The 25,356-nt window shown below is 39.3% G+C and overlaps 3 protein-coding genes and 1 long non-coding RNA gene across 5 annotated transcripts; 1 reads left to right on the top strand and 3 right to left on the bottom strand.

The window, feature by feature from the left end:
* Positions 1 to 2,334: 2,334 nt before the first annotated feature.
* Positions 2,335 to 10,595, bottom strand: LOC5518853 (short-chain collagen C4). Of its 2 annotated transcripts, none has more exons than XM_032363598.2 (5): positions 9,913 to 10,595; positions 6,314 to 6,453; positions 5,587 to 5,680; positions 4,535 to 4,779; positions 2,335 to 3,782 (listed from the first exon to the last, which is right to left on the bottom strand). In XM_032363598.2, exons 1-5 carry the CDS (start codon positions 10,233 to 10,235, stop codon positions 3,286 to 3,288), a joined length of 1,299 nt encoding a protein of 432 aa, XP_032219489.2. In that variant the 5' UTR covers positions 10,236 to 10,595; the 3' UTR covers positions 2,335 to 3,285. The 2 variants fall into 2 exon arrangements, with proteins under 2 accessions (XP_032219489.2, XP_032219490.2); XM_032363599.2 differs by having other exon boundaries at positions 4,535 to 4,783; positions 5,591 to 5,680.
* A 1,610-nt stretch (positions 10,596 to 12,205) lies between these two features.
* LOC116602266 lies at positions 12,206 to 16,174 on the bottom strand. The gene is made up of 2 exons (XR_004290353.2): positions 15,751 to 16,174; positions 12,206 to 12,883 (listed from the first exon to the last, which is right to left on the bottom strand). It is a non-coding gene; the product is annotated as an uncharacterized LOC116602266 (long non-coding RNA).
* Positions 16,175 to 20,515: 4,341 nt separating this feature from the next.
* On the top strand, positions 20,516 to 23,161 carry LOC5518852 (dnaJ homolog subfamily B member 4). Its single transcript, XM_001638734.3, has 2 exons — positions 20,516 to 21,073; positions 21,875 to 23,161. Exons 1-2 carry the CDS (start codon positions 20,725 to 20,727, stop codon positions 22,573 to 22,575), a joined length of 1,050 nt encoding a protein of 349 aa, XP_001638784.2. The 5' UTR covers positions 20,516 to 20,724; the 3' UTR covers positions 22,576 to 23,161.
* Positions 23,162 to 23,228: 67 nt separating this feature from the next.
* Positions 23,229 to 25,339, bottom strand: LOC5518805. Its single transcript, XM_001638683.3, has 3 exons — positions 24,809 to 25,339; positions 24,162 to 24,354; positions 23,229 to 23,778 (listed from the first exon to the last, which is right to left on the bottom strand). Exons 1-3 carry the CDS (start codon positions 25,197 to 25,199, stop codon positions 23,538 to 23,540), a joined length of 825 nt encoding a protein of 274 aa, XP_001638733.3. The 5' UTR covers positions 25,200 to 25,339; the 3' UTR covers positions 23,229 to 23,537.
* Between the last annotated feature and the right edge of the window lie 17 nt (positions 25,340 to 25,356).

Below are 25,356 nucleotides of genomic sequence, written 5' to 3'. Positions count from 1 at the left end.
TAACAGTCTATCAGAGGCAAAAGAAGTCCCTCATTAAGTATATTATAAAACCCTGGAGCTTTCCCTTTTCTCAATCTCTTCAGAGCATTACTGACCTCAGGAACGCTGAATTCATAGTCAAGAGGACCGACTTCGTTGTGGTAAGCCGTGCTCTCCTCGTGGACCGATATCGCAGTTGAAGATATTGACGTTGTGCCTTAAAGTAGCTGAAGAAGGCTTGAAGAGTTACATTGAAATCCTTTTTTGCTGCTCCAGTAAAAGTGTGCGCTGTTTTCCTCCAGGTTTCTTTAGCATTTCTAAAATCAAGTTCATTGATGGTTTTAGCTCTATGATTATACTTATTTTTCCTGCACAAATGTTTATAGCTTTTTTTCTGTTTATGCAGGGTGTTTCTAAGATGTGCGTCACCAGGGTTACGACTCATTTCTTTACCAAGTCTCCTAGTTAGTGTATGTTTGCTATTGCGACAATCACTATCAAACCAGTCGGGATAAGCAAGTCTATACGTATTTTTTTGCCTCTGCGTATTTCAGGCCTGCCTCAAGACTAAGGGCTGTCAATACGCTATTGAGGTTTACAATCGATTTTTCTACGTCTTCGGAGGTATCTCCTACTTTGGCAGTATTGGTAAATTGTGTTACCCATTGTTCAGAGTTCAAATAATGAAGTTAGGCGTTTCTCTTGCAGCCTGATCGTTCCAAATCAATCGTTAAAATTGAGTTTTTGTGCAATATTCCGTTTCAAAATGCGTTTCAGGCAAAAAGCTGCGAGCGCGCCGCAGTGAGTGAGAAAGAAATACTGCAGTGATCGGACAGATATGGAATGAGGTCATTAACCCTACAGTAACGGAATTGGTCGACGATAGCATCGTCACTTATAATATAGTCTACCGTACTACACCCATTGTATTTAAAGCAGGTCATTCTACCCGGACAATCGCCTATAACCCTCCCATTCACTATTCGCAATCCCTGAATATCTGAATGATGCAAAATCATTTCAACCCGATATCTGATAATTTAGGCGATATTTGAAAGAATAGCTAGCCACCGTATTTATGACGACATTGTGACGTCATAATTGATTTGACCACACCCAAAATAGGTCCTGACGATTCTTTGCATGCTGACCTTCGAAATTTAATAAAGGCCCAGGCCGTTAATTAGCTCATTTATGGTAAATGCAATGATTACATTCGCAAAAGTCATATCAGTTTTCAGGCTGCGTTCTCAGCGGGTTCAGGGCGATTTCGTGTTTCGACGAACCAACTTTAGGATGATAGCATTCCATCACCGTGAGTTTGCCCTCAAACTTCTGCAATTCACTATTTCACTGAATTTCGGAATATTTGTGTTTTGGATTTAACTCATGAAGCTCCCATCCAACTGCAACGATGTCGTCATTTCCTGTTTTAATAGTGTGTCTGTAGTGCCACCAATTTCACCGGAACTTGTAGTCTTCATCTCCCTTAAACCTCTAAAAAAAGGGGTCCAACAGGAGATTTTCTTATCCATTAAGTAATAAGACAAGGAAAAAAGGTCTTTTGTTGCTTCATACCTTTTAAACTTTGAAGTTGCTATAGTGTTTTGTTAAATTAGCGTTCAATTCCTCGCCAGAGGGTATCAAAATTAGGGCACCTATGTTTCTAATCTAAGGGCAAAGGCTAGCTTTTTAGCCGGGATCAGTATTCGGACTGATTTAATAAAGAAATTTAGATATTTCTTTATTATTATTATCATTCAGCAAAATATCCCATCTCAGACTGAAGGTTGCTGTAAAAATGTTCTTATAAGACTGGTGAGGTGTACGATAAAAAAGTACTATTATTTATTTAATCTGAATGCTGCTGGGCACTTTTAAATCTCATTTGAGTATCCAATGGAAACCAGGCCCGTACCCAGGATTTTGATTGGGGGAGGGGGAGGGGGGTGTGCGAAATCCGAAAGTGGACCTAATTTTTCCAGGGGGGGGGGGGGGGGGAGTGAGAGGTAGGGAGTTGTCTGATAAAAATCTGACCACCCCCCATAAACAAAAAGGGTTATGCCTTTGCAGTATCTCCACGGTACGTTTTTTGTCGGATTTGGCTACATACCGTAGTGATCTATCTTAAGCTTTATAGTTTTTTTTTTTTTTTTTATAAATAGCACGTTTATTGAGAACCGAAAGCTAGTGGACCTTCGGCCGTTGTGGGGGGGGGGGAGGGGGTGCGTCCGCACCCCTTGTACCCCCCCCCCCCCTCCCCCTGGGTACGGGCCTGGAAACAGTGGGTTATCTTTGAGTCAGTGGGACGTTCAACTCTGGACTCTCTGGACTCAGGTAGTTTGTGCAATGGTCTTGGTATGTTTTTTTTTTTCTTTTCGCTGGCGTTTTTTTTTTTCCATATCCAATGATCGCCACAATACTTTAGTTAATTACTTGCGTCATTTTACATTTTTTAGATAAAAAGGATTTATATAATTTATGTAACACGGCCAATCTGTAAGTCTGATTAGCTTTGATAAAATACTACCGAGAGTTCTTGGCAATCTTCAAATAAGTGCCATCTTCAAGACGTTAAGCAGCCTCTGCCAGGCGCCATTTTTTCACCCAAGCAAAGTACCAAGTGTGAAAAATCATCCATTTCCATCGGCTGGTTTACAGAAGCCAATGCGATATTTTCGATTGAATTTTGTAAATAAAGTATAAAACTTTTCTTTTAGATGGTTATTTCAAAATATAAACACATTATGTGTTATACAATATTGAATGAAACAATAACAAAGGTGTGGCTGGCAAGGGCACTTTAAGTAAAGAGTCCTCTCCTCTACAATGAAAGGAGGCGTTTCCTAACAAAATTTGCAGCTTTGAGGAAACATAGTTGTATTTCTGCTTCTCAATTCATTAATACATTTGAAGGAAGAAACTGGAAAGCGTTCTCATTTCGCTTTGTTTTTCTATGTTTTTCAGACTGTAATATCTGTAACAAAATCAGTATCCGAGTGAGCACCATTTGTAAGCATACGAAAGTCACTCCGACCACTGAATCTTTAATTATATTATGACCATATATGGTGATATATTATGTCCTATTATAGCAATTCGTTGACCACATTTGATGTCCATATTTACGAGTACGCTTCATGTATATCCCAAGTTTTCCCGACAGAATTAAATGCGCCTTTTATGTGGTGCTTCAGTCACGCGTTACGACATCATTTTGACGCAATACATGTCATGCAACGCCCTTTTGTGGCCCGTAACATGGTGTCACGCAGCGCTTCTTGATAAATTGCGTGACACACGCAATTAAGCAGTGCAGACTGCACATGTCAGATCCCAATCCTGTCTGTATCTGGGACATGGCAGTGCCCCACACTTCCCCTGCACGGGGGTGAGCAAAGCCGCCATCTGGGGGAGTACCCCCGGGGAGCGGCGGACAATCCCAGCGTCAGCATCCACACACACGAACTGCGCACGCGTGCTATTTGAGCTGGGCGACATAAGGTAGCCATGGTATTCACGCGTCCATGCCTTATTTGGGCATACATAACGAGCAGGAACCATAATCATCGAGGGACGTGAAATAGTGCGGCACACAGCGCAGGGGACCCCGTGGTACGTCATGTCCCTTGGGCGTCCGGGTACCCTAAGAAATACGTCCTCAACCTTTCCGTACTCAACCCCGTATAAGTGAGCCCGAGAATTGGCAAGATTTGGCGCGCGTGCGTAGAACGGTTGATAGGGCATACACAGGTAGTCCGATCCTCCTCCAGAGCGTTTTGTTGTCGATCCAGCAACGAATCCTACAAAGGAAAGCGATATATAACAAAAAAAAATTGGTAACAGGATCACTGCGCTAGAGCTACCTACAAAGGAAAGGAATCTATTACAAAAAAAAAACCTCGGTAACAAGAACACTGCGCTAGAGCTACCTATAAAGGAAAGTAATATATTACAGAAAAAAATCGAAAGGACACCACGCATGAACTACCTACAAAAGAAGGCAATATATTACACAAAAAAACATCCTCGTTAACGAGAACACTATGCTAAAGCTACATACGAAAGAAAGCAATATATTACAAAGAAAAACCTTGTTAACAAGGCCACCCCGCATGAGCTACGTACAAGGAAAGCAATATATTACAAAAAAACATCCTCGTTAACGAGGACACAAGGCTGCGCCGGTAGGTGCTGCAGTATGCTGCAGTTTTTGCTGCAGTTTTTTAACTTTCAGAGAAATAGAGAAATGATTGATTGTATTATACATTCTTAGAAGATTTTCGGCACTACTTGCACAATCTTCGATGACAATCTTTATACTGTAGAATGATATTAACCCGAAAACCGCATTCATTACGGGGGCTCCCTTGTAATGCGGATCAAAATGTACAACATATAAAAAGAGCCAACTCAACAGGAACTTTGAAAGCTTTTTTAATAACGTGGTTTCCTAGTCAATCGGGTATCCTTAGAGCTGGAATCGACTTTGTTCCGAGAACAAAGGAGGTTACGTTACCTGACGCACCATAACCTGTATAAGTTGTTCACTAACCTGTATAAACAAGTTTGGTGCCAGTTCCGGGGCAATCAGCTCTTCCCCATCGTGTATAGACTGCCCCTCCTTTATCAGGCGGCTCCCCGGATGGGGTGGGCATGGCTCCAGGATGGGGTGTAGCACCCCCATTTGGTGGGCCAGGGGGGCCTCGCTTCCCTCTCCTTCCCCTCACCCCTGGTGGGCCGGGATGACCAGGGGGTCCCATATCACCTCGATCTCCCTTCTGTCCATCGACACCATTTCTGCCTTAATAAAGAAATGACAGCTCTAGAAATGTGTTCATCCTCTATTAGATTACTCTTATTTAAGTGGAGGGCTTAGGAGGCTTAGCTAAAAGAATGATAACTGTTCAACTGGCAAAATAGTTTGTATTTTCTCCTTAAGAAGGAATAAGTTAGATATGCATATATTTTGCACATGAACCATTGGCAACGCTTAGATTACCCGAACTTATCCACATTTCTTAGGGAAATGGCAACAAAGGACCACTACGAGGCATGTGGTATTCCTCATACAGCGTCCCATTTTTTGTCTAATGGCGTCGTACGGTTGAGTAATGTTGTTGGCTAGGATGACTGAAGTCCTATGGAGCACAAGACTAGCCTCGCAATCTCATTTCCAATTTGTTAGAGCATCTTGGCTCTGAAGAGGTTTGCAGAATACCGACAAAAATCTATTTGTTGCTAAGATATCGGCGCAACCTTGTAAGGCCATGAGAATCGTATAGCTTTAAAGAAGGCCAATCACGCCGCCATTCCATCCTCCCGCTCAGTGCTGAGTCAGAAAAAGCATCTTTTTCCATCGGCTAATCCAAACAAGTAACCAAGATATTTTCAATCAGATATCATTGAAAAAGTATCAGACTTCATTCGTGGATTATTATTTTAAAGTTTCCTTGCGTTGTAGTATCAATGATATACAAAAAAAAGGAGTGTTTTGTCGACGTCCTTTAATGAAATGTGAGCTTTCATAAGATAACAGGAGAAAACCGGATAAGAAGAAGAGGATCCCTCAAACTAGACCTGGAATAGCACAGAGGAAATACACACCTACCCGGCACACCTGGCCTCCCTAACTGTCCGTCTCTTCCTGGACTCCCATCTCTACCTGGCATACCATCACGACCACTTGCGCCAGGTCTACCTGGTGAACAGCACGAGTAGGTCAGGTGGGAACATGGTAAGGACAACAACAACGACCACGACATTTACAGCAGCAACAACAACGACGGCAGATAACAACAGCGGTTACGAAAACAAACATAACAACAGTGGCTAAGATGACGGACACAACAACAGCAGCTAAACGACGAACACAACAAGAGCGGATAAGACGACGAACACAACAGCGGCTAAGACGACAAACACAACAGCGTGTAAGACGACGAACACAACAACAGCGGGTAAGACGACGAAAGATAACAACAGTGGTTAAGAAGACAAACATAACAACAGTGGCTAAGACGACGGACACAAGTTGTGTCCGTTAACAAGTTTATTATTTCCTTCAATCCTTTTGCAATATTTCACGATTATCCAAGTGTTCACAGGCGCGTACACAAGGGGGCGCACCCCCCCCTTGGCGGCCAAAAAGTGGGTCATTTCTTATTAAGGAATCTTCGAATACCACCCTTTTTCCATAGACTAACCACGACTGCGCATCCTCCCACCCCTCCCTCCCCCCTCAGCCAATCCTGGGTACGCGCCTGTATTCAAGCATTTCTAAAAGGGATCATAGTTTATATGGGTATGAGAAAATAATTTGGGTAGTACTGACCGTCTCTCCCTGGAGGTCCCATAGCCCCATCTCTGCAGGGTAACCCGGCCTTTCCAGGGAGTCCATCGCGACCGGGGAGCCCTTGGGGTCCCTGTGGACACAGGGGCACTGGTCTTGATATCGTTATGTTCTCTGATATGCTGCAATAAAAAAGTAGGACAAGGATAAGAATAAACATATTATTTAAAAGCTTATGTTATCTGATATTCATTGAATTATATTTTTTAGGTGTTCTATATAACCAATTCCTCATCCTTCTAATCTTGTTTTAAAAACTGTTTTTCTAGCTTGCTCGGTCATTTATTAGGCATTACATACCATATTTGGGATTCCGCTTCAATCATTTTTTCGCTTTTTTATCGCTCTAGAGCTTTGTAAGTCGAAAAGTCGACCATTTAGAAAAAACATTGATTGATATGTAGCAAATAAAAGAGATAACAAATAACTATCGGTATCAGGGCGGATCTAGGTTTTTTCCAAGGGGGGAGGGGGGTTGACTCAAACATTTTTTGTCGTCATTTTACCTTCATAACGATTTTGAAATGAACAGACACAATGAAAACAATAAAAAAGGCAACCCAAGGGGGGGGGGGGGGGGTGAAACCCCCTATCCTCCCGTAGATCCGCTACTGTGTATACATTCACATTTGGTTTTCCGACTCACACAGACACATATACCTCATATACCTAAAAAGGCAGATATTGTTATCGAGATATTATGCACCAATGAAGGTGTTTCTCAAGAAGAAAATACTTTTTACCATGCTGGTGCTCTAACCTCTCTATTTTCTGGGCAGATGATTGAAAAAAAAATGAAACGCAGCAAAAGAGATGGGTAATTGTATGCATTATATAAATTCCCTTTGGATCCTTTTCATGTAACAAATTTCTTTAGCAGCTCAAAGGAGGATTTGGGGGGAGAGAGTGAGAAAGGGGGCTAACCCCCTACCCCCACCCCCCCAAAGCCCTTTCCTTAGATCTGCTACTGCTCTTAGTTTTTTCTAAAGGATTTGCCGATAAGTATCATATCAGTCATTCAAAGATTTGACTAACTGTATTTACGCTTTACTCTTTACTCCAACAGTAAACGAAAGTGTGAATTATAAATGCCATTCAGTTTTCCCACAAGCCTTTTATAGACAACATTGCGTTAAAAACATCACTTTCTGATCAATATATTGTTTCTATCTTGAAATTCCTCGACTTTTTTTTATTAATTTTATCTTATGCGACGGGTTAGAGGGAGTACTGTATCTGGTTTATTTTTCAAATGTTTTCAAATATCATGTAACTTCAAAATGAACCATCCGATACTCATGCGCGTACGCAGGCTTGGTTGAGGGGGGAATGCGCAGCCATAGGAATCATATGGAAAATGCATAGTATTTGAGGATTGCGCAGTTTGCAAGCGAAACCCCCCTTGGCCGCCAATGAGTGAGTAATTCCTAATTTTTAGGTACGCGCCCCAAAAACAAACAATTAAAGAGCGATAAATTTGTGTTTGACTCTCTGTCTCTCCCTTAATGGTGGATTGCTCAAGAAGATCTTGTTGCCTGTGGCGACCTTATTAGAAAGCGCCTTTAAATATGTACCATTTAAAGCTATGTGCCTTGGGGGCATACCAACGACACTTTATCCACTCGGTGCAACTTGTAACGAGTGTCACAGGGATGATAACGCGTCGAACGTTCTAGCTATCGTTAATTAGCGCTTGTAATCGAGTCATGGGTATAAGTCAAGAAGCAGCGATTGATAGGAATTTCCTCAAGGTTAGCGTAGGATATTCTTTAGAATCGCCAGCGAAACTTGCCATGTGGGAGACTAAATCGCGACAGTTTAACGAGAAGGACGGACCATGTGCTGTGTAAGCTGGGTTTAAAAATAAGTCTACCGAGAAAACCTTTTTCCCACAAGTTTGAAACGTAATAATGGCGTATATTCCACCACTACTACTACGGGTTGCTACGGGGGCACTGTATTTCCAATAAATTATAAGGAAATGACCAGTAGGGGCGTGGCTGTGCCCCTAATATTAATGCTTCTGTATCGTGTCCCCCCCCCACCCCGATATTTCTTGTCCTGCTAAGCTCTGAAGATTGCTGAGTGGGTATAAAATATATTTATCAAATATATATATAAACTATATATAAAATATTTGCATAGAGGCATGAAACACTGAGTGAAGGCAGTGAAGAGGGAGTAATCCAGTTTTCTTTAATCTCTTGGGATTAGAAAGTGGATAAAACAAGATGGTTTGCGCTATCTTTGTACTCGTAAATGATGAATTTTTTATGATGAAAGTTGAATTTTTTAGTGGTGGTAAAAAGAAAGATTAAAAGATTATAAGTTATGAGTCACAGTCATAATTGAAAGTAATTATTGCTAAAAGGATAAAAGAAACCCTTTGATGGGTGATAGTGTTCGTGCTATGGAAAAGATTGTTATTCTGATAAAAAAAATTACTGTGCAAACCAAAGAACAAACTTTAAGTTTTATTAAGTCTTAATCCCACATTTTATAGTCCTCTTGAAACACTGTGAAATTCAATCTATCCTTTTGCTAAAAAGCATTAAAAATTGTTAATAACTGATATTTTCCAATATGGTAAAGTATCTTAATATTTAAAAAATCAAAACAGCATAACACTAGCAGACTTCCATAAGCTCTCGTCTACCTCCGCTATTATGGATACATCGATATTACGGACAGTAAAACTATACCCCGACGAGACCACACAAAACAAGGCTGAGATGTTTCACGGACACTAAACTACGCTCCATAAATCTTAATATTCGATTCCATTTTTTTTTTGTCTAGTACAATCAAATTTGAATTTTCAGACTTCCGACAACATTATCCAAAAGGTTACTTAAAGTAACCCCGAGGCCTTGCTGTTGAATGGTCTTGGTGAAAACATCACGTCAGATGCACGCGTATCCATTGATGCCCCATGCTTCTAATTGCGTCTGTTTTTGTAGTAGGACCTTTTGTGTTATCACAGGCCTTCTTATGTTAAGGATTTTTCAAAGTTTTCGCTCAAGGAAGTATTACATTCGACGCGGGTGGTATAAGCGTATTTATGTTTGATTCTAAAACGATTTCTATCACTTTTTTGACCAAGAAAAATGATACATTAATCTGATGTCTAATAATTGCATATGACAGAATCTTTCATGCATGATTTTCTCGGTTCGTAAGAAACGTCTCGTTTATCTGTTTGTTTTTCCAATTAGACAAAAAGGGAAATATCTTCATCATAAGTATGAACCATAAGGATATTATATAACCAAAACAAACAATTAACCGGAGAAAGGTTTCAAAATACACGAGCAAAAATCCAAGCGATTATCGGTTTGATATTTACTAATAACATTGCGCCATTCCTTCGTCTATCCATAAAAAGACAATTCCCCAAGTTATATTCATCCAAAACGACCACGACATACGTAAAATCGTAACCATTGCGAAACTAGCAGATGTTTTTTTTTTTGCGTTTTTTTAAGTGTTTTTCGTCGCAAGAGTTCTCCGCAGTATTGATTTTAACGACGTGTGTTTAGCCTGTAGTGCAAGGGTGACAGTATTTACGGAGGGGAACCTACCTACTTTCGAGAGCTTTGAGTCGCTCGTAAATCACATCCAAGTCCGGCTGCTTCGCTTTGGCAGATTCTCTCCGTAACCGAACATGGTCGTGAGAATCAACTTTCCGCTTGCTATATTGAACATTAGTGTCCGTTTGTTTGTTCAAAAACGAGGTATACGCAACTTGGGCGCCCTCGCTTGGCTGTAACAACACTTCCAGTTTATGAATTCGCACCAGAGCCTCGTTAAGACGAGAGTTCAGTCGAGTGTAAAGAGCAAACTGCGCAGTTAGATAGCCCGACAGCAACACAGTCTGAACAAGCCTCCATACCCAAGCACGCATGATGGCCAAACACTCCAAAACCTTGCACTACATGGAGAAGCGAGTCAATCCAGGAAGCTAGATTCAACGTCTATGCTGTTTTCTTCGTAGTGATGTTAGCAATAAACCCGGTATATCTCATCAGTGAAGCCTTAAGAGGTTGCCCCCGTGTCAAATAAATACTAGTTACTACAATCACCGGAATTTGCATGTAAGGAATTCTTACGCGCGTGTGACTAATAGACGCCCTGGTTTAAAAACGTTGCGCGGCACATGTGTAAGAGAAGTTGTATACAGTTGTACTAAGACACGAGGGAAGGGATATAGAATTTTGACGTAACACAATATAACGGATCGCTTAACGTGCAAGTGTCAATTTGGTGTCACACTCGAAGCATCACTTAGAGGTCATAAATAAATAAATAAACAATTTTAATGAGATTCCGTCCTCATGTGTTAAATTATTAGTGGTAATTGATTGGTGTTTAGACGTAAGAGGGTTTCAATGGATTTGAAAAGGCTTCTGTTTTGCCTGTTTTGATGTTATGAAAATGACATTCATATAACACGGCTGACCTGTTGTAATCAATAAGAACCCATTTGTTCGCAAAGTAGCACAAAAAAGATTTAAGGAGTAATTAACGAATGCATGTTATCTTCAATCTGAGTTATCGAAAATTCAGGGTAGTTTGATACAAGATCTTTTTTAACTGTGCAGCAGTTGACTTGTGTTAAACGATATAGCTTTGCATTAAATTATCTTAAGTGTAGTTGCATACTCGTGTCCCATGGTCAACTGATCTCTGATGTCGGTGTGGTATTAACCACACCATGCGACCAGCGTACAAACAAGAGTACAGAAAACACCTTAAGAGAACACCTCTCAGTAGAAAATAAACACTATTTGGTCATGCTTACTTTAGTTCGGTCATTACCCCTGCCTACCCAGGAAGATTACTAAGGGAGAGGGAGAGGGGGATTGGCAGATTGGCAACAAGAACAAGAACAAGAACAACAACAACAACAAGAACAACAACAACAACAACAACAACAACAACAACAACAACAACAACAACAACAACAACAACAACAACAACAACAACAGCAGCAGCAACAACGACGATGAGGACGACGACAACAACAAAAACATTAACAACAACAACAACAACAACAAAAGAAGGATACTTTCCATGAACCATTCGGTGCCCTTAATAATCAGTGATCAAAAACCGTTCTCAAATAAGCCGAAATGCTGTGAAAACTCAAACAGAGAATCTCAAACTGTCAAACAGGCCCGACTTGGCTCAACTCGGCTCCTGTCATCCGTTCAAGTTTTCGTTTAGCCTTTTAAATGAGCCAAGGGCAATTTCACTGAAAGGTCTGCGTACTTATTGTACTTTGTAGTCATTGTTACTTATGGGATGACATTGAACGAAAGCGTTTATTTTCGTTACTCATGCAGTATCCTCAAGGCGACCTTTAACTGTGGCGACATAGCGTACTTATAAGAAAATATGCCGTCTATGTTTAAGACGGTCTTAAACATTACGATTGTAATTCTCAAACATCCGCCAGCCCTTACCTGGTGGGGTTTTTGGCACCGGCTCACTTGTCTGTCTACAAGGAAATGTCTGTGAAGAACTTAGCAGCACTTCCAGACATGCTAAAGTGTGCAAGCTTTACTGGGTCAACAATGCTGAACGTGCTTGCCCCGGGGAGGAGAGGGGGGTGTATTGCCGAAGGTTGCCGTCAAGGGTCCTGACCCTTGGACAAAATATCCGAAATAACATGCCCTTTTTAGAACAACAAAACGTTCATACAAGACAAAGGGCAAACGATCGGGTTCGGTATGCCGGCGTCTCCTGCGTCCACTCCTAGCTTGAGCTAGTCTGTTTTCAGCCACGAGGGAACTTGAGCACCCCTTTTTGGCTTCTAGGAAAAAGCTTTTCGTAGCTTAAATACCAGATGATAGCCACAATAACATAACTTTGTATTGTACATCATTCTTTATTTAATGCTTTATTAATTTTTTTAGACATGTAAGTTATATTTCTTATACAAAATAAAACAGCTACCTCAGAGAGGTGCGTGCGGAAAGGAGCTCGGGGAACTAAAATGCCTCTACAAATATGATACGATCATTCAATACTCTATTCTAATAGTTCTATATTGATACTTTGAGGCTTTTCCTGTTTCATCTCGTCCGATTTCCTTCTCTTCGCATCACACCAGTATCCAGGGGGGCAGAGTTTGTCTAAGTCACGATTCATATTAGATCGACGACACCAGTAACCGGGGGGACATCTTTCGCCTGCGTCCTCTTCAGCGGTAGGTAATCGGCACCGATATCCGGGGGGGCATGTGTTCGATTCTCTCTTCACATCCGCCATTCTCCGGCACCAGTAGCCTGGGGGGCACAACTTATCTCTCTTCACTTTTTCTTGTTTCTGGCACCAGAAACCCACAGGACACCTCACACCCGCTGTGTCTCCAGCGAGGGATGCTTCTCTTTTCTCATCTACTTGTCTTTTACACCAATAGCCCGGTGGACAACGCGTGTTATCTTGGTTCTTTATGGTCAACCGCTGGTCTTTACTCATCGGGGGCGCGCAAATTACAATAGTAACGCATGCGCAGAAGACTACCAGTGCGGCAGGGCTGGACAACATCTGGAATGGAATGGAATGGAATAGAATGGAATGGAGTTTATCAATTGGACGGAAGCGAAGAAGAGATCCAATGATTACGTGACTGACCATTAATTAAGGACGGACCATTTGATATTTGACGGGGGGAGGGCTTATTTCCAAAAACAAATTCGAGCAAGTCTCAGGCCCTTAAAAAAACGAGCAAATGTCCGGGAAAAAAACCCGAGCCAAAATATAGTCACTCTCCCTGTCAAATAACAAATCGTCTGTGTCCTTACCATCTTACAAAGGGTGTCATAGGTGTTCTGGCGTTTTCGCCCTTCGTCAACAAACTCGATTGTAAAGCTGTCATTTTGCTTCTTCATCGCTTTTATAAAAAGATGGCATACAATGAACTTTAAAAAAGTGCTTTCACTTTTTTTCTATAGTAAAGACGTTGAGTTGATGAATTTCTTGCACATTTGCAAGGAATCTATTATCGCTTGCTTCTTTTTGACAGCCATATTTATTTCTATGCGCGCTAGCGTGGCCACTTTGACAGTTAACTTGCTATGTAAACTAAGACTTCGAAACATTGCCCTGCCGTCCTTTTTGTTTACATTTTTCTTGTAGCCAAATATTTCGTATTCCAAGGACTCTCTACCCTAACAATTTAGCTGATTCGGTTTATCTTTAATAAATTCTAAACGGGGCCTACGTCTACCTCACTCCCATAGGCCTGGCTAAACATTCAAACATGTTTGTCAAACATTGCGTTTGATAATATACTTTGACGCGATGCATCATGGGAAAGGTGTCAACTCCCCCTCCCCCCCTCCTAGGTTGCGATCGTAGGAATTAGCTAAGATCGATTAGTGCTACCATGTGGACCAGTGGATGTCTTGAAATTTGAAAGTTGCCTTAAAGTTGTTAACATTGCCAGTTGTTAACAGTGCACCATTTTTGGTCAAAACATCAAACTCGGCAATGTTAGCTATTTGGTAATATTTTATTTTGAGTGATGACGTCATCTAGCCGATCACGTGACTTTTGCAAATCAATATTTCAAAAAAAAATTCTCCGCTGGTGGATACGCTATGAAAAAGAAAACATCGCATGTATTTTGTTCCTTTGAAACACGTCTGCACACTGGTGTCTTAACCGGCAAGAAAAGTTTAGCCCTTCGGTCACAAATCAACATTTTATTTCGCAGCAGGTCACGTGACTTAACAAAATATTTAATATCTTGTTAACGGCAGAGAAAATTCCGGATGTTAAAACGCTATCATATGACACACATAAAGTTAACACTAATTTAGTAAACACCTTTGTCCAAGCTGTTTTCCACACCGGCGGAAAGGCAAAAAGAAACTATTTTGTCACGTGATCTATGATGTGACGTCATCACAAGCAAGAAGACATAACGAAAATGTTAAGGCCGTCAACTTCAATCATCTTGCCAAAAAGAATAAATTAAAGGCGACGTTAATAAAGTTTAAGGCAAAAAGTTATATTCGATGCTAAGAGCAAACTACCCAGGCCTTGTTGGAAATATTTCTAGTGACGCTAGGGAACCATGAGATCTAGATGCTTTTCTTATCTTGGGCGCTTGAGCTATTGAATACAAGATTATATAAGAAGAGAGCAAATGTGATTGAGAGAAAAATAAGGAGAAATTGAAAAACACGAAAAATTTAAACGAGTGTTGACATGATAACATGCTCTGTAAAGTTTCAACACGTATGTGTTATCTGTAAATGTACATAAACCGTGGGCTTGGAGTATCCGTGGTAAACGTGCTATGACTCAACATGTTCTCTCTGTCAGTCTTTCTATAAAACATGTCTTAGTAGCCATTTTGCTAATCAAGTCTCAGTCAAGTTCTTGAACACGCTTTATTTTGTATGAATAGAGTAAGGAAAATAATACAGTGCTGAATGTCCAGATGTGGGCTCTTTTTCCATTAAAAATATTAAAGTTTTTCCCCTGTTCGTGTTTGGTGTTATCATGGTCGGGTACCTACACCTGCATTTAATTCGACTGAACCTTTTTTGTTTTCTTCTACGCTTCATTTTATAAGGCAAAAGGCAAAAATAAATTGGGTTCGAATTGTTGAAAAGCCATGTTCGTCTTATTTGAATCTGGTAATTGAAAAAAAATAGCAAAACTTTTATTGAACAGCTGGCCAAATCAAGCCTCCCGTTTGAATAAAATAAAACCGCATAAGAACATCAAACCGAAAAAAGGTAGCCAGTTATGCTAATACCACGACATTAAAGAAAAATAACAAAAAAAGACATTTAAAAGCAACATGTCATACTATTTTTAACTTGAAAATTTTAAAAAGAAGAGTAAGTAAGAAGAGTTAAGAACATTTTCTCTTGTCTCAACATACTGCACGAGGGCGTTTGTCGAAATGTTGTCTCATGCGCAGCCATTATTGATGAAAAAACAAAAAGGGAAAAAAACGGTTGTGCAGGATTAGTCGTAATTCGGCCTTTTTTCCTCGCTCATCCTAGAAAACCAAGGGCGTCTTTTCGGTCTTACCATTTCACTTACGATAGAAAGAGACCCCACGGGTTTTTATGACATCTTCCATTTATCGTCTCTAAGAACATTTCTAATAGTCGTTTAACAGAAATAAGAAAATCATACAAAAATGCCGTTTTATTCTCGACACGTTCAATTAGTTTGGCAAACATTTCAATTAATTAAATAGTTTATCTCAGCTTCCCCATAAAAAGCATTTATTTTTTCATGAAACATAGCTTTAAAGAGTTCTTGAATTGATCTTTTTGTTGCCTATAAAAAACTAAAATCGTCTAATACTTAGGATTCAAGAGGCTAGAATTGGCCCCAATCTGCTACAAATAACATTAACTTTATATTTTCTCATTAGATATACTTACGGTTTGAGAGATATTCTGTAGATTAGTAGATTTCTGTTTAAGGTAGAAACACTCTATCGAGACCGGTCTTTGTTTCGGGTGAACTGTCTAACTACCTCCGTGAAAACCAACGCTTATCTACCCTTTAAATGCGCCCCGCCTACACATAACGGTTTTGTTATGTAGTCTTTTATAAACTTGAGGTGATAATTACAATGGCTCCTTTTCAATAGACCCCCTCTTTTCCGACACATCCGCGGTAGTTCCAAAAAAAAAAAATTCAAATTGCTAATTTTTGATTAAACTATTTTCCCTACTTGACAGCTTGCATTAATCGTTAGGACTATATTCTTTATTGAAGCCATATCAACGAAGTGCGTCATGTATAATTGTCAAAATGGGACTATATTTTTGGTCAATGCCCCAAAAACATATCTTTCTTTTGCCAGAACCATTAACCAGACATTTTAACCCTTTGTAAATGACAGTTTTAATTTACCTCAGCCTTTATGTTTATAACACAGACCTACAAAGAACTGTTTTGTGGAAGAACGAGGAAGTTACAGTAAATAAGAAACAAATTCAAATTGCTAATTTTTGATCAGCCTATTCACCAACTTTACAGCTTGCATCCATCTTTAAGACCTTATTGCTTATTGACCTTATTGCCATATCACATAATGTATATATAACTGCTATAAAGCACAGATGGGACTATAGTTTTCTTTGCTAAATTAATCATGCCCCGAAAACTCTTTTCTTTCAAGGACTATGTTTTAAAAGCATTTACCCCTGTTAATGACAGTTTTGATCGACCTCAAATTTTAAGTCGATGATTTAAGACAATGAGCTATAATGACAGCTATTTTGTGTAACTTTGGTCAAGGAAATGAGAAACGTTATGAGGAACTAGGTAATATGAAAGTATCGTTTTGGCTGACTCAATGAAGTGAACTAAACAAAGAAACACAATTCTTAATTCATAATTCTTTTTTAGAAGTGGGGCAGCTGTAATAATTACTCCCTGTGCATTTTGCTGTGTGCCCCAAAACATATTTTTACTCTTCTGAAAGGCTGTTTCTGTTTTAATTTCTAGTCCTCAACACCAATAGAAATCGTGGCATAACATCTGCGCAATTGAAGAATAGTATATGGCTTACCTCGAAATAATATGGTTATACTCCTTCCGTTATTTCAAGATAGTAGATCGCGTAGTTTTGAATTCATGTATACACGTCTTATTTTCATCTTACTATGCTTCCACAGATCTTGATGCTAAGTCATCATAAGCTTTTGTGAATTCATCACCTAAATGTCCTGTTTTAGACTTGGTTACTGGAATCTGTCAAAGTAAATAGATTGATGGAGCTACTAGGCATTTTTTTTTCGATGACGGTCATTATTTACGATGTTTCTAGCATGTATTCACTTTTACCACTTTCACTTTTCAATAATAACAAAACAATATTGCTGTAAGGCAGGTCCTGATACTCTTTTCATTATTAATCATTCTTTTTTATTTGAAACACGAATTTTGCGTCACAAAGCTACTTGTTTAATAAAGATATTGCTTGTTTTCTCATTTCCTAGGGAAGCTAACATGACTTCTCTAGGAAGCGAACTTCAGGATGCTCAAGCAAGATCAGGATGGGGCGGCAAAAGGCGGTGTGGGATATTCAGTGTTTCATGTTTAAAGACAAAAAAGTATTTGCTCTTTTTTGGATCTATTGAAGAAAAAACAGTCTATGTTCTTTTTTGTATCTATATATCGAAGAAAAAGCAGTCTTTGTTCTTTTTTGTATCTATATATTGAAGAAAAAGAAGTTTTTGTTCATTTTTTTTGGATCTACAACACACGCGTTTATTACTATTTTAACTTATGCATTCTTAAACCTTTTAGTTATTAATACCTAACTCAAACACCGATTAGCGCCCTTTTTTTTTCGAGGCAATACATATGCGTGAGTAAATCAATCACTATGCGGCAATAAAAATATGTATTTAAATATATATTGTTCCCTCAAACTATTACATTCAGGAACTTAATCCCCCGCCTTGCACTTTGTTTGTTTGTGTGCGGTAAATTTATGATAACCCTGAAAGGTAGTAAATCATTTGCAGTATCCTTTTGTTGATATTTCAATGGAGAAGTTTAATAATTCGAGAGTATTTTTTGTTGTTGAATAGCAGTTGTTATCTCAAAGTGGGTGATGGTAGACCTCAAGGGAATAAGGTTGCGTGGCAACACTAGTTCAGATCGCGTCTCTCTCATTTAAAAAAAAGGAATCGATAAAAAATGCGTAGCTAGGGGTTGCCCCAAAAACACTTGACTTTACCGCTCTGTATAAAACAACTGCACATACGGAGATGACAGCATCTTATTCATGATTCAGACGAATTCGCTTCATCAGCGATAACCAGCGGTCTGGCAGGCCCTTCTCCTAATGTCTTTATGACAGAATCAACGCTTTTTCCAAGACCTTCCGGGAAGTACTGAGATCCGAACCTAATTTATAATGGCTAGGCCTGGATAGCCTATCTGTAGGTAGGTAAGTTTTTCCGGCACGAAAACCCCGAAAACACGGAGTTCGCATTACCCTGAGCGCATTATCCAAGATGGCGGCCGGGTTATGCGAACTCCGTGTTTTCGGGGTTTATGTGCCGGAAAAACTATCAAAGCCGCCTACAGATAGGCTAAGGCCTGGCCTTGTCATGCCCCCGCTGTTCGGTGTTTAGGTTGGACCGTGGACTCATATATAACCACTTTTTCAAGTAAAGATAGTATATAGATTTAGGCATTGCCTAAAAGCGGAGCGTCAAACGTTCAAATCTTTGCTTATTTCACTTAATAATTTAAGAAATTTTAAATATCATTATTATTTCTGTTTTTGACGACATCAACGATTTCACAGATCATGCGACCAACTTGTTATACCCCCTTCCCCCCACCCTTGACATATACATGACACATAACAAGTTTAGTTGTAATACGATGTTTCGGCGTCAGGGTAGTTTTAGTTTTAAGGACGTCATCGATATCGTCACGTGACCATGTCTTCGCACCCCACTTGAAACATATGACACCTACCGAGTTTGGTAGTCACACGATCTTTCTTTAATGAAATATATATACTTTTTTATTTTGATAACGTCAGCATATTTTTGCTTCTAGTGACGTCATTGATGACGTCACAATCACTTGACTATATCGGTGTACCCCCCTTGACATTTCCATGACAACCAAGATTGGTTGCCATATGGTGTTTCGTTCATGCGATATGGATATTTTTGCTTTTAATGAAATCGAAATAGTTTTGCATTTAGTGACGTCATCGATGACGTCACAAATCACGTGACCATATTTTTGCACCCCCCTTGACACAAACATGACACACCTGCCAAGTTTGGTCGTGAAACGATGTTTCTTTCAAGAGATAAAAATGCTTTATTTTTTCTTTTAATCACGTTGCTTTAGGTGGCGTCATCGATGACGTCACACAACACGTGACCATATTGTACACAACACATTCATGACACCTACTGAGTTCGGTTGCTATACGATGTTTCCTCCGTGAAATAAAATAAAATAAATAAAATATAAATGTTTTGTCAGCATATTTTTGCTTCTAGTGACGTCATCGATGACGTCACAAAACACGTGACCACAGGTTTGCACCTCCCTTGACACATACATGACACCTGCCTAGTTTGGTTGTCATGGATGCTTTTGGGGACGGACGGACGGATATCGCGTCACGAAAACTCGAGTCATCAATGGGTTACCAATATTTACTACCATATTTTTCTTGTACGCCCCTTTTTTGTAGGCTAACGCTCGAAACGTCAGCTCAACTACTCCCAATGGCGTACAACACAACAACCTTGTGTTGATTTATAGCTTGTCTACACCACGCATAAGCAGACCATCTAAATTTTGACAACTTGTCTGTTGTCTTTTTTAGTTATAGCACTTTCTTCAAGTAAAATGACAATGAGGTATGCTTAGGAGCAGACAATTGTGGGCTTTGATGTAGTTTTCATAAATTGATCCCTCCTTTGAACCAAGTAGATCCACCATTGCCCCCAAAATGCCTAAACCATAAACGTTACTTCAGAACATACTAGATTGGTAATATAAACCTTTCACGAGAAAATTCCAAAAAATAAAATAAATAAATAAATAAAATGATAAAAAAAAAATACATAGAATAATAAAATAACGCCTGAATTTCAGTGATTTTTTTCATCGCTATCACAAACTGTCTTTGACTTCTCTAGGATCTTCTCAAATGCAATCCCACGTTTAGTAAAATAAGCTACTCAGCTTTAACTTTGTATTGGTGGCCACTATAGGGCGCATCGCACATATTTCTATTTGGTCGCCATATTATTCTGGTGCGCGCCTCCTCCATGCTCGTCAAGGACCATTTGGTGGATTTACACTAGCTTGATTTTATCCTCAGCGAGATTTTCGTAAGTCACGCCGTAAGACGGTTACAAAGGCAGGAGGAGAAAAACTGATAAACGCGACCTCGACAGATCCCGCTCTTTTGTTTGAACTGGGTTTCCTGTGTAATTTTTTGTATGTCTCCGCTGACAACAACACGCAGATTCATAAATTTAATAGACGGATTGATTTTTAGCTATTACAACTTCCTTTTACGTTTAGAACTTTATAGTTTTGTTTAATGAATAAAATACTCAGATATCCATCTTGAAATTTGCTGCAAATTAGCTCGGTTATGGAATTTTCTGATGCACACTATATACATTAGGCGGACGGGCTTTCTGTGGTGACGTCATTTTACCGTCTCTAGTCTAGTCTGGATTTTTCGGGAAAACATTGAACATCTCCGAATGCGTGGATTATCTGGGTTTCTTTCCGCTGTTTTATCTTGCTTTTCCCTAGAAAAAGATCCTCAAGCTGGTTTTTCATTCTACCCTTTAGTATAAAACGACTAGCCAAATATCATAGCTACGAAAATTTCCCAAGAGATGGGCAAGAATTATTACGACATTTTGGGAGTAAAGAAAGATGCGAGCGACCAGGAGCTGAAGAAAGCGTACAAAAAGCAAGCATTCAAATACCACCCCGATAAAAACAAAGACCCTGGAGCCGAGGAGAAGTTCAAGGAAATCGCAGAAGCTTACGAGGTTCTTAGTGATCCCCAGAAACGAGAGATATTTGATCAATATGGGGAAGGTTTGAAAGGTGGCGTACCACCTCCAGGAGCTGGAGGCGCCGATGGATTTCAAATGCCAGAAGGGTTTACATATTTCCAGTTTCACGGGGATCCGCGAGCAACTTTTTCTCGCGTGTTTGGAGACGAAGACCCTTTTAAAGGTGAGGTCATTTAACTGTATTGGCCAAGAAGGCATCAATCAAGCATGTTAATTGATCATGTCAATCAATTTTCTGTGAAATGTACCAAACAAAAGACCTGCCTAACTAAAGGGTCCTGTCACACGTACGTTTTTTCTCTTGCGACCTGTCTCGCAAAAAAATTGTTGCAGGTCGCACGCGCATTTTGTTGTGTGTGACACCCCCGTTGCAACTTGTTTTGCATTTCTCAAAGTCGCACGAAAAGTAGAACGCTCTTCTACTTTCTGCAACAAATTGTTTCAAACCGCAGGAAAACATCACGTGTGACAGGGCGTGTGCAACAGTTCTTTTGCGAGACAAGTTGCAGCCGAAAAATCTACGTGTGACAGGGCCTTAAATAAATAAAGTGAGGATGATCAGGCAAATTTAACTTAAATAGCTTTAATCTTTGGAGATTATCTCATTATTAGGGTTCTGAATAAAGAAAATACATTTAAAATGAAAGGACTTGATGGCGAGTTATAATGAAAGGATTTGTGGCTTCTTTACTATCTCTTTGCAGTGTGTATACAAAAGGATTTTCGGCCATTTTACTGGGCCATGCCATTTAGCCAGCCTCCTCAGTGGTCCTTAGGTCAAGGAAATTAAAGTCATAGATTTTTATCTCTGAATTGTTTGTAAAGCATTGATTGAATCTCTCTATTGAATTGATTTGATCCTCAATAGTTCTAAATATTCTCAACAAATTGTGTCAAACTTGTTGGATCCAGGCACTTTAAAGGTGTTAAATACTTCAATCCTGATTTTTTTACTCTTTTTTAGACTTCATGGATACTGCATTTCGGGGGAATATGCCATTTGGTTTCAGTCAATCGAATGTTACCTCTGGTCCCAGCTACTCCAGACAGCGATCTTCGTCCTATGAAGATATCCCAGGGTTCTTTTCCCAGCGTCAAAGAATGCAAGATCCACCCGTTGAAAAAGAGCTCTTTGTTTCACTTGAAGAGCTACTGACAGGCACAACCAAAAAGCTGAAGATCATAAAAAGAGTGTTAAACTCTAATGGTCATGGCACTCGTTCTGAGGAAAAAATCTTAACAGTAAATGTGAAGAAAGGCTGGAAGGCTGGAACCAGAATCACATTCCCAAAAGAAGGTGACCAGAAACCTGGAAGAATTCCAGCAGATATTGTCTTCACCATTAAAGACAAGAAGCATGAGCATTTTACTAGAGATAATGATAATAATATCCTTTACACTGTTAAGATTTCCTTGAGGGATGCGTTAACAGGGTATTCGTCTAACATAACAGTACCTGTTCCTACTCTAGATCATAGAGTAGTAAATGTGCCTTTAAATGATATTGTGAAGCCAGGAAGCAAGAAGAGAATTAAAGGGGAGGGGCTTCCTCTGCCAAAAATTCCTGGACAAAGGATGGACATGCTTGTCACATTTGAAGTGGTGTTCCCTTCACGTCTGGCTCCAGCAAATGTAGATGCTCTGCGTAACATATTGCCACCTTAACTACAGTTATAAATATCAATATTTAAGTACCAAAATGATAACAGCACATTGGTAACAATTTCGTGGGCCTCTTAATGGTTATAGTTATGTGTTTCTTGTTAATGTTCAAAATGCTATCCAACTTTATTAAATAATTTAAAGGGTAAGTAGATTGTTTAGTGAACAGGACCTTTCACATGTTTGAATTGTGTCTTGTTGTGGATTAAGAGTTTTAGTTTTATCAGTACCTTTTGAACTGTGTTGTGCTTTATCATTGGTTATGAGCCTATGGTTTTATTTGCCAAATGTCTGGACATGTTGAACCAGTAATACGTTGTAGTTTTATTTGCAATTGTGTGGAAATCAAACTCTGAGTTGTAGAGTTATTGTTATGTATTGTCTAAAATTACTGTTCCCTATCTTATAGATTCTACAATCTCTACAGTATCATAAACCTCAGACCTGTCTTTTCTTGTCAGCATGTGTTTTTCTCTTCAGATTAAAAAGGGGAATGGTCTTAAATTGTATTGTATAGGTTATTATTTAAGTTAATATATACCAGATTATAAAGTAGCATTTGCTGAAGTAAAGTATTTATTGGTTATAACAAGGGTTTGTTACTATTTATAATGCATGTGATGGCTTAACTACTTTACTTGGACTATTATGCTTTGTTCCATGCATTAACATAAAACTTTATTATTTACCATAGAGTCTCAAGTAGACATTTTTGTACAGTGAGTAAGATAAGCGACCAAGAGGAGGTGTCAATCATGAGATGTGCAGCAACATTACTTGAAAAGCATACAATGCATCACAACACCATGTCTTAATTAAGAAAAGGTTCCATAATATACTTTTGAAATGGCGATAAAAATACAAGGGATAAAAAATACTTTTAAAATGACGATAAAAACACAAGAGATAAAAATACAAAAATATGACAGTCCACAATTCCATGTGCATGACAATTGACTTGACCCTTATTTCCTCAATTTTTTGGCATGCTTTTCAAAGTCCTCTTTGGTCAGCTTGTAAGCCCAATGTTGCAGCGTCTGTCGTACAACTGGGGAGATCCCAGCATTGTCATAACCACAGCCATTTTTAACTATCTTGGTTATAAGGTTATTCCTCCATCGTCCTTTGACACCAGCACATCGACACCATCTGCCAATTTGCCTTTCATCATCATCAGTTCTTCGTCCTAAATAGAACCTGCAGTACCTACAGCAGGGTAAAAGTAGTAAAATAAATTATCATACAGTAAGACCATAACCTTAAAAAATCTTTCAAACCACCTACAAATCAATTATTGCATTAAATTAAATAAAAAGCCAAAACAATTATAAATTTAATATGACCCATAATATGTAGGTTCTAATTGTTCTTGAAAGTTCTGAGATCATGTATGAATTGGAGGTCCATGTTGATTAATTTTGCAGAAAACGTTTCTTTTTGTGGACCTCTTTACCCTGTTAGCAGAGCCTGGTCATGTTGTGGTCTTGTCTGTAATTTAAATTGAAAAAAAAAAACTATATCTGCTTTATATTAATATGCTACAAGCACCTGGCTATTGCTACTGTAAACTAAGCCTGCAATATACTTACCACTGAAACCAGCCATAGGGATCCTGCTTGTTGATCCAGCCGCTAGACTCCCACATCTCTAAGCTCCCTCCACATTTCACCTTGTAGGTGTTTACATCCTTGTTGTACTTGGATGAGGCTACTTGAGTACCAATAGTCAGGCCTTCAAACCAGTCCGAGGGAAACTCTTTCCAAACACCTGAGTAACGCTCACCTAATGTAAAAAATCAAACAATTTGAATATTGTAGTATTTTACTGCTACAAGACTCAGCGTTAACTCAGACTATCAAATGAAAAACGTCCATTGGAAATCCCTCAGAAACCTCTCAGTACAGTGCAATGTAAACAATAATAAAGGAAGTGGCTGATAAATACCCTTTAAGTGAGTTTAACTGGTTTTACCTGTAGAGCCAAAGGAAACAAAACAAAAATAATAATAAATAAAAAAATAGCACACAGTTGATGCTTACTAAAGTGAAATAATAAAAGCGATATCCTCCAAAACCGTTCATTCGCCGATATCTAATATCCTAAATGCTAGAAGAATCCCTTTCACAAAAACATAATTTTCCCCATAATTCCTAATAGTTTACAGCCCTTCGAATAATACCAGTCCCTCTGCAGAAGGACCCGCGAAGACCTCAGCTGCTTTCAAGACATCTCCCACCTGTAATCGCTGATGATATGGGTCTAAAATACGTGCCACCAAAGCTTCCAGCTTGCATGACCTCCTTAGGCGTCAAGTTTGGCTTGAAGTCTGGATAATCAGGAAACACAAGCTTGCCTTGTTTATCTCGTTTGATTTCTACATCAGCGTTATCTGTGTTTCCTTTGTTTGTATCTTGGTCTTTCGGCGTCTTCTTCCTTTGTTTGTCGCCTGTTTTGGATGGTGTCGCTTTTGCTGATTTCGGCGAACTCTTAAGCTTAGTTTCAGATAGCTTTCTTTTCTTAGCAGGAACACGATCCTCTGTTTTGGTTGGAGTCTCCGTTCGTTTGGAAGACATGATAAATTGGCCCAGAAACCTTTCGAACTGCCCGCGTTTGATCTTACGTAACATCAATGCTAGGGGGCGCTGTATGTGCTGGGTAAGTGTACACAGGTTACCAGTAACATAGCAATTATTTGAAATAATTTGTTCTATCCATGGACGCAAACCATAAAATTTAGTACACAGATAAAGGAAAAAAAAATATCAAGTTCTCAGATATGTTTAG

The sequence above is a fragment of the Nematostella vectensis genome, chromosome 14 (genome assembly GCF_932526225.1).
Source record: "Nematostella vectensis chromosome 14, jaNemVect1.1, whole genome shotgun sequence".
Taxonomy (NCBI): Eukaryota; Metazoa; Cnidaria; class Anthozoa; order Actiniaria; family Edwardsiidae; genus Nematostella; species Nematostella vectensis.
Note: the sequence above shows the minus strand (reverse complement) of the source record. Positions and strands in the feature narration are given on the sequence as shown.

Excerpts from the sequence above, each read along its gene's own strand:
- LOC5518805 (XM_001638683.3), bottom strand. The coding sequence starts at position 25,199 with ATGTTACGTAAGATCAAACGCGGGCAGTTCGAAAGGTTTCTGGGCCAA. Across the intron at positions 24,355-24,808 it reads CATATCATCAGCGATTACAG|GTGAGCGTTACTCAGGTGTT; the intron begins GTGGGAGATGTC and ends TTTTTACATTAG. Across the intron at positions 23,779-24,161 it reads CCCTATGGCTGGTTTCAGTG|GTACTGCAGGTTCTATTTAG; the intron begins GTAAGTATATTG and ends ACCCTGCTGTAG.
- LOC5518853 (XM_032363598.2), bottom strand. The coding sequence starts at position 10,235 with ATGCGTGCTTGGGTATGGAGGCTTGTTCAGACTGTGTTGCTGTCGGGC. Across the intron at positions 4,780-5,586 it reads AGGCCAGGTGTGCCGGGTAG|AAATGGTGTCGATGGACAGA; the intron begins GTGTGTATTTCC and ends TTATTAAGGCAG. Across the intron at positions 3,783-4,534 it reads CACCAAACTTGTTTATACAG|GATTCGTTGCTGGATCGACA; the intron begins GTTAGTGAACAA and ends TTTCCTTTGTAG.
- LOC5518852 (XM_001638734.3), top strand. The coding sequence starts at position 20,725 with ATGGGCAAGAATTATTACGACATTTTGGGAGTAAAGAAAGATGCGAGC. Across the intron at positions 21,074-21,874 it reads AGACGAAGACCCTTTTAAAG|ACTTCATGGATACTGCATTT; the intron begins GTGAGGTCATTT and ends ACTCTTTTTTAG.